An 8,726-nucleotide genomic window follows, 5' to 3' on the forward strand; every position below is an offset into this window, starting at 1 on the left:
GCAGGTGAACTTGCGCCCCTGCCCTAATCAACTAGGCTGAGAAAGAGGATCTGCTCTGCGTAGAAATGGTGTGGGGAGCCAGAGGGAGATGGTGTGGGAGTAAATGAGGAGCAGAGGTTCCTGTTTCAACCATCACCTTATGAAGAGAGTTATATTAGAGCTCATGTTATCATATTTAGAGATACACATTGTTTAGGCTTACAAACAGAAACATCTGAAAGATACATTCTTGAAATATAACCATAAAACCATTTTTTTCAACTGGGTCCTCCTCTTTTTCCAACTTCTGTCCTTAATCAATAAAAATGCTGTGAAAAATTGGGAAGGTAAAAACCTTATCTGTAACATTATTATATGAACCTTGCTTTTCTTTTTTGTGTTTGTGTTCTTGTCTGTCTGGTTGCCTACAATTAAGTCAAAAAGGGGTTCTTTAAAGAAAGGACCAGGCAGAACAGGTAGGTGAGGAAACACAGGAGGCAGCTGAAATAAGCGTGTTCAAAGCAGTTAAGAGTGTCAGTCTCCCATCAACCAGAGCTGTCACAAAGACTTGTTGTCAGAAAAGCAAAAGGGCTTTGAGAGAGACAGGAGAAGTTGTCCAGACTGCACTACAGGAGGACCAGCAAGGGGAGAACACGCTTCTCCTCCCAAAACAGAAATCATCACAGCAAGCAGAGAACCAGCCTGTGTCACGCATAGAGGTTTAGTCTGCCATGACAAAAGGCTTCAGCTGAAATACCGTCACGTCTCTGATGAGGCTCTGCTGTGAACCAGATGGTGGAACAGGCCCAAGTGTTTGTGTTTCTGAGCAGTTTTTCTTCCCTTTTTCAGGATGTCTCTAAAGTCATTGCCAGGTCAGGTTTTAGTGGTGCCCCAGCAGCCACTGTGGGAGAGGGACCTGCAAACCCTTCTGCATTTGTTTCTCACTTACCTTCCTATTTTAGTCCATACAGATTCTTCAAAGCCTCTTCGGATTTATGAGCATTTTGACAATGCAGCAGCAGGAGAGGTCCCGTACCACACCCCAGCCCCTGACAGCACTCCCACCAGAACTTCCCTTCCCAGCAATTAGGGCTGTTGCCTACCCAGACGGAAGCAGTAGGCTCAGCAGCTGTAAGCCTGAGATGAAAAGATAATAATTCTTACATTTTCCCGACTCCTAAAATCAAAGCATGAGCTTTGCTTTGGGAATTTTCTGAGATGAATGTGTTAGAAAATGCTTTTCTTGCTTTTCATAAATACACCAAATACAGAAACTAACATTTTCCATTAAAATCACCTTTACTCCAACAGTGATCTGAACAGCAGCAACTTTAGGCACGGCCAAACTCCTCCTGGCAGTCTGTGTACTAGAGTAAGCTGAGCAAGTGTCTCACCCACACTTGACCCAACCACAGGAGATGCTGGAGGCCTCCAGCGAACTGAAAGCTGGAAGTGGTGATTCTGTTCTAAACCAGGGACTTCCAGTGGGTAGTGCATCTTCTCTTGCTGTGCAGCCATCGGTGCCAAGCAAGGTGCATGTCAGCTCCACATCTGTGCCGGCAACAGTTTCTCTTCAATCTTGTCATAGCAAAACAAGTGAACTAATCAGCTTTGGGAATAATTGTGCCTTTTGTTTTGGGGAACAACAGCACAATTACATTTATCCTCCACACTTTGATGGTTTCTCCAAACAGAATTGAGGATCTTTTGCTCACCGTGCATCATAACAATATTTACAGGGAACAGCAGAGCTAAACAGTTTCTTGGAGCAGCTTGTTGTAGGCCAGGGTATTGCTTGTAGCTATTGCATTTTTCAGGCACTGCCAGAAGTAGGGCTGAGATTGAGGGTTAGTTGGCCATTCCAGGACAGAACTTCTGCACAGCCTCTTCCTCAGCCGGACATAGCGGGACTTCTGCAAGACCTTCTCAAGAAATACCAAGATAATGACATCCATTTTTTCATCTAGAAGCCTCTGGTGGGCCATGTAAAATGCTGTCTTGAAGCGGCCGCTTTTAATATACTTGTTGGTCAGCACAAATATGGTCTTTTTGCTCAGCTGAATGCTCTGGGAAAGGTTGTCAAAGACAGGCTGTCCTGGGAGCCAGTCTCTTTCCTCCAGGCATAGATTGAACTGTCTGGCTTTTTGATTTTCCAGCCTTTCAACCAATTCTTTCAGCACCCAGTCATTCACAGCCGGATCTCTATTGTCATAGGCAATAAAAGCATCGTAGCAAGCATCTGGGAAAGATAAGCGCCGATAGCCCTTCAACTTGGCAGTGCAGTAATGGTAACTATACCACACATCCCAGAAATAGAGATGGCTCATCACGGTGAACACCATAAAGCCTAGGACAGTTGAAGCTGACAGAGCATACAGGATCAAATACGAGGTGTCCAGCTCACAGGTATACAGGTCCAAGAAAACCACGCTCCTTCCTTTATGTGCCCCTGGGCCAGCACAGGTCACGTCTGTGGCCAGGAGAGGAATAGTCACTTGCGTCTGATTGATCCACCAAACAAACCACACGGCATCACAATTGCACTTGAAAGGATTGCCATGCAAAAGCAGCATCCTCAGGTTGTTGATGACATTTTCAGGGAAGCTAGATTTCTTAATTGTTTGGATCTTGTTTGCGCTGAGGTCCAAGTATTTCAGTTGAAAAGCGCCTCTGAGAAAATATTTGGTTAGTCGTTGAATGCGATTGCTTCGGAGCATCAGTTCTTGAAGCGTTGAAGAGCAATTGGACAGTTCTCGAGGAACAGTAGCCAGAAGGTTATTGCTGAGGTCCAAAGTTACTAGTTTCTTCAGGTACTGGAGGCTTCCCCAGTTGAATTTCTTCATCCGGTTATTGGTTACGTTGAGGATCTTGAGTTCTGGGGGCATAGCTTGAAAAACACCTTGAGGCAAAAAAGTGAGTGAGTTGAAGGAAATGTCCAGTTGTTCCAGGCTGGTCAGATTCCTGAAGAATGACAAGTATTTAGCATTCCCATCCATCCATAAAACATCTAGACGATTTCCTCTGAATTCTAAAATTTGAAGAGATTGGCTTTCCATTCCTGTATTAATAGAGGTAGAAATGTCATTCTCGTTCATCATCAGCTTCCTCAGATGGGCCAAGTTTTTCATAAAACTAAGCGTGTGAGTAACACCTTCTGCCAAGAAGTAGTATTTGTTATTGCTCAAGTCCAGAATTTCTAAAAGTTTTAGCTCTTTGAAAGCAGTTGAGTATAGCAAGTCTATCCTGTTGTTGGAAAAATCCAGATATTTCAATGCAGACAAGTAGTAGAATTCACTTCCATTTAAAGTTTGACTTATTGCATTACCTGACAGGTTGAGGCACCTGAGGGAACTGAGTCCCCGGAAGTCTGAGGGATTAATAAAAAATATGTTGTTTCTGCTTAAATCCAGAGTTTCTCCATATTTCAGGCACTCTTCCTTAGCTGAAGATTGGTAGGAAGCAGCCTCTTTGTCTTTGGACCTGCAACTTCGCCCGTACACATCATACCTGAAATAATGCATCTCTTGTAATATTTGCCTGTTGTATTGCTCTGCCAAAATGCTAGGATTAGAGCAAAATCCATAAAAGTTGCTTTCACCTGAAGAAGGAGAAATTTTATTCACTGAGAGGTCTATGAGCTTAAGAGCTGGAAATTCTTTGAACAATTTCAGGTCAGCAATTTTAATAAAATTAGTCCCGAGATCCAACACGGTTAGATTCCTAAGACTGAGCAATGGAGCTAGGTTTGCTTCTCTCAGTTCTTTAAAGACATAACCCTTGAGCCTCAGGGTTTCCAGATTAGAGAGGGAGGAAAATGTCTTAGACAGATTCAAGGATGGAGAATACATCTTCAGTTCAAAATTAAAGGACAGATCAAGCTCAACGAGGCTGGGGATAAACTTCAAAAACTGAGCCTCTCCTATCTCCTTCATGAGGAAATTTTGGGAGAGGTCAAGCACTTTGAGATTCTTGATGTTTTTAAACCAGCTGCTTGGTACGCTCTCAAGAGAGTTACTGTGAAGCCTCAGAATTCTTAAATTTTTCAAGGAATAAAAAGCCTTTGAATGAATCTCAATTGTCCTCTTGGGGCAAGGAATACAAGGATATGGGGCATTATAGCAGCGTGGGCAATTACCACTTAGATCAAGAATTTCTAGGTTGTAAAGGGCACTTAAATCATGTTCTTGAATCACTTGAATCATGTTATTGTAAATATACAGTTCCTTTAAAGTAGATGACAAATTGGGTGGAATATGGGTTAAGTTGTTTGACTTTAGGGATAGTATTGTTAATTTTTTCAGCTCCAGAAAGGCTGTTTTTTCAATTTCATACGAGACATTGCATGGATTACGGTAGTAACAGTTCTGTCCCAGGTACAGTACTTCTATGTTTCCTAGCTCTGAGAAATTGGCTTTTTGGATAAAAAAGATACTGTTTGCTTCCAGGCTCAGCAGACTTAAAGTAGTAGGAAGACCCCGGGGTATTTCCAACAGCTGGTTTGCATCCAAATACAATGACTTCAATCTTGTCAGGGCCCTAAAAGCACTGTTCTTAATCTTGGGTCTCCTGGTACACACATGATCTTTGGGCCCCATTCTGACAGGCACACAGTTGCACCTGAAATCAATCTCCACGAGGTTTTCAAGATGAGCAAAGGTTGTTGGATCGATTTGGGGGATATGGTTAATGCTCAAGGTAAGGTTCGTAGCGTTTGCAGGGATCCCTCTGGGGACTTCGATGAGACGGCGATCGGTGCAGTCCACTGTCACAGTATCTTCAGAGCTTGTAACATCACAGGGTAAAGTTTTGGGAAACCAAGCCCCTGACAGCAGCATGGGATATAGGAAGAGCAAGGCAAACGGCAATGCATTTAACATCTTTGCACGAGGTACCTAAAAACAAGGACATAGGGAGGTATTAATTTAATGCAATGAGAACATGTCATAGGACATGAGATCAAGCATGTACTGGGTCAGGCCAAATATGCAGCTAACCTGGAGTCCTGTCTCTCACACTGGCTAGAAGTGGATATGCAGGTTGCATTATAAGTTTGGGGAAGGCATATGTTGGTATTTCCACAAATGCTTTATTTTCTTATCACTAAGTATTGTAGTAGTAAGATAAAGATGAATAATGAATCATGAAAATAAATCTACTGAAAACTGACAAGGCAGGTGATTAAAGGCTACATCTCTGGAATTTTCTTTTTTTAAAGGGAAACAAAAAGTTTTAAATATCCAGCAGATTGCCACTGTATAATAGAGCAAGTGAGCAAAATTAATTTTTCCAAGCTTATGAAAGAGAAAATCAACAGTCACTTAACAGCTAGTGTAAATTTTCCAAACCACACCATCTAAAACTTGAGGGCTTAATTCAAATTTAATATTACCATAAGGTTTCTTAGAATCCTAGAATAGAATAATTTAGGTTGGAAAAGATTTTTTAGATGATAGAGTACAGCCGTTAACCTTAGACTACCACGTCCACTACTAAACCACGTGTCTAAGCCCCACATCTACATGTTTTTTAAATACTTCCAGGGATAAGGACTCAACCACTTCCGTGGGCAGTCTGTTTCAATGCTTCACAACAATTTCAGTGAAGAAATTTTTTTTAATATCCAATCTAAACCTCCCCTGGTGCAACTTGAGGCCATTTCCTCTTGTTCCATCACTTGTTACTTTCAGGTAGTTGTAGAGAGCGATCAGGTCACTCCTCAGCCTCCTTTTCTCCAGGCTCAATAACCCACATTCCCTCAGCCACTTGTCATGAGTCTTATTTCTAGACCCTTCACACATTTTGTTGCTCTTCTTTGGACAAACTCCAGCACCTCAATGTCTTTCTTGCAGTGAGGGGCCCAAAACTGAACACAGTACTCAAGGTGGGGCCTCACCAGTGCCAAGTACAGGGGGACAATCACTGTCCTAGTCCTGCTGGCCACGCTATTCCTGGTGCAAGCCAGGATGCTACTGGCCTTCTTGGCCACCTGGGCACACTGCTGGCTCATACTCAGCCAGCTGTCGACCAACACTTTTAGGTCTTTTTCTGCTGGGCAGCTTTCCAGCCACTCTTCCCCAAGCCTGTAGCATTGCATGGGGTTGTTGTGGCCCAAATGCAGGACCCAACACTTGCCCTGGTTGAACCTCATACCATTGGCCTTGGCGCATCGATCCAGCCTATCCCTCTGTAGAGGCTTCCTACCCTCAAGCAGATCGATGTTCCTGCCCAACTTGGTGTCATCTGCAAACTTGCTGAGGATTCACTCAATCCCCTCAGCCAGATTGTTGATAAAGATGTTCAACAGAACTGGCCCCAATACTGAGCCCTGGGCAACACCACTTGTGACTGGCTGCCAGCTGCATTTAACTCCCTTTCACCACAACTCTTCGTTCCTGGCCATCCAGCCAGTTATTTACCCAGTGAGGAGTACACACGTCCACACCATGAGCAGCCAGTTTCTCCAGGAGAATGCTGTAGGAAATGGTGTCAAAGCCTTTACTGAAGTCCAGGTAGACAACATCCACAGCCTTTCCCTCATCCACTAAGTGGGTCATCTTGTCATAGAAGGAGATCAGGTTAGTCAAGCAGGATCTGCTATTCATAAACCCATGCCGACTGAGCCTGATCATCTGGCTGTCCTGGACATGCCATGTGATGGCACCCAAGCGTATCTGCTCTATAACCTTCCCAAGCACCGAGGTCAGAAGGACAGGCCTGTATTTTCATTATTTTCCACTCTTGTGAAGTCATTTGTTAAGAATCAAAATAACCTTCATTTGATTTATAGCAATTCACTTTGGAAACTCATGCAGACAGATCCCACTGGGTAAGAAAGTTCACCAGTGCCTTCAGTACGGTCTAACCAATCAACTTTAGACTGTGAGTAACTTTTCTGATTTCCTGATGTAGAAAAGCTCTTGGATGAAAATAAAGAATAAGAATAATCTGAGTAAATGGGGACCCAATGTGGAGATGATAAAATGCATTCATTTCCTCCCACCATCCTAGCTTTTTTTTGGAACTCTTTTTCCTCCACTACTTGGGCCAGGGATGTGGGAGGGAGAAGGAAGGGCTCTACTATGGACATTAAATACATGGAAAACTGGAGCTCTTTCTTTGAATGAAAAGGGACATTGCCAAACAAAAATCTGGATTTGCTCTTGTAAATATTTTGCCTTCCTTCTTTTGCAAGGGACACACTATAGTATGCATGTAAAAGACTTTATTAGATGAATAAAAAAATCCGAGTGCCTATCCTAACTGAAGAGGCCATGGTGGCCCAGCTCCTGCCTACCTCCATTTTGTGCTTTACCAGGCCAACGTACGCCAGGGATCAGGGTCGTTAACCAAGGTAGGTGCCCATGGAGCACGGCAGAGAGGCGGCAGGGTGTCCTGGTTTGAGGTAAAACAAGACCAATTTTGTTCAGTAACCTTACTTTTCAGCTAGGCCTCTTCTAACTACTGAAATTGGCAGCGTATTGTGCAGGCACTGTTCACTCTCAGAGTGATAAATCCTGTGTTTATAGTTGATGCCCATTCATGGTATGCAGAGAGGCTCTTGCTTATATTTATTACTGTAACACCCAGGGCAGCTAACTTGGTTATTTGCCCCGTTGGAGGGTCAGATGAGGAAAAGCGTAGAGGGGTCCCACCTGTGGGGAGGAGCAGACAGGACAGGTGACCCAAAACTGACCAACAGGGTATTCCATCCCATCTGTCTCATGCTCAGTGTAAAAGCTGAGGGATCAAAGGGTCAGCCCTCTTTCCTCAATGGCCGTCATCTGAGGAGGAGTCTGTCTGTTTGCCTGCCTTTGATCCCGATCCTGAATCCAGATCCAGAATCCAGGTCCAGAATCCTGTTCCCATCCATCACTGAGTCCAGTCTGGGACTTCCCCAATGCCCACTGGCAACATCATTGTCATCCTGGGAGCTTGATACAGTTTTGTATATATTTTGTTATTTCCTTTTTATTTTATTATTAATACTTCATTAAAGTAGTTTAGTTCCTTCTAACTCATAAGTCTCTCTCTTTCTCTCCTGCCTGGCATCTGTCATTCGCCCAGTGGCCAGTTCGGCCCAAACCACAACACAGGGAAACGGCAGAGACTCTGCACTGTAGGACATGTCACTCCATCACATGGGTACCATTTACCTTTACCTGTCGATGCACGCCACAGCAGACCGTGAAGTGCTGACCCTCACCAGCCATGGGCATGGTACCTGCAGCCACCGAGGGAAATAGTGACAACTGCTGCGGATCCAACTCCAGCAGCCTGTCTCCCTTTAAAAGAAGGAAGGTAAACCTCTGCTGCTAACGGGTGCTCAAACCACAGGCTGCTGCTCTTGAGGAAAAGTCAGTTAGAATCAGCCTTTAAAGATTTGTTAAACCAAACTAAATCCCTCTGTCTGAGCACTAGAGCAGGACTCGGGCAAGGTGAGGTTGCAATGTAGATTGCTACAAACTTTCTGTATGAACTCATACTTTGCCACTGCACTCAGGCACTGAATTTTAGGCACTTACCCAAGCTCCTCAATTCATTGCCATCAACCTGGGCTGCACTGACATTCAAGAGAGAGCAGAAGAGAGGAGAGAGAGGCCCCTGTGTGGGCGCTGCTGAGTTCTCAACATGGAGGGAGCTCTTCCTGACTACACGCTAAGAGAGACTTAACACTGTGGGCTTAGGTGCCTAAAATGAGGTGCAATGAATCTGGACGTTAAAAGTCTTCACGAATACGTTTGTAGGTT

The 8,726-nt window shown here is 44.1% G+C and overlaps 1 protein-coding gene across 1 annotated transcript; it reads right to left on the reverse strand.

The window, feature by feature from the left end:
- Nucleotides 1–1,730: 1,730 nt before the first annotated feature.
- TLR7 (toll like receptor 7) lies at nt 1,731–8,195 on the reverse strand (the record flags this gene model as incomplete). The annotated part of the gene is made up of 2 exons (XM_082491211.1): nt 1,731–4,871; nt 8,139–8,195. 2 exons carry the CDS (start codon nt 8,193–8,195, stop codon nt 1,731–1,733), a joined length of 3,198 nt encoding a protein of 1,065 aa, XP_082347337.1.
- Between the last annotated feature and the right edge of the window lie 531 nt (nt 8,196–8,726).

Source organism: Vanellus vanellus (assembly GCF_965231255.1).
Source record: "Vanellus vanellus genome assembly, chromosome: 1".
In the NCBI taxonomy this organism is placed as follows: Eukaryota; Metazoa; Chordata; class Aves; order Charadriiformes; family Charadriidae; genus Vanellus; species Vanellus vanellus.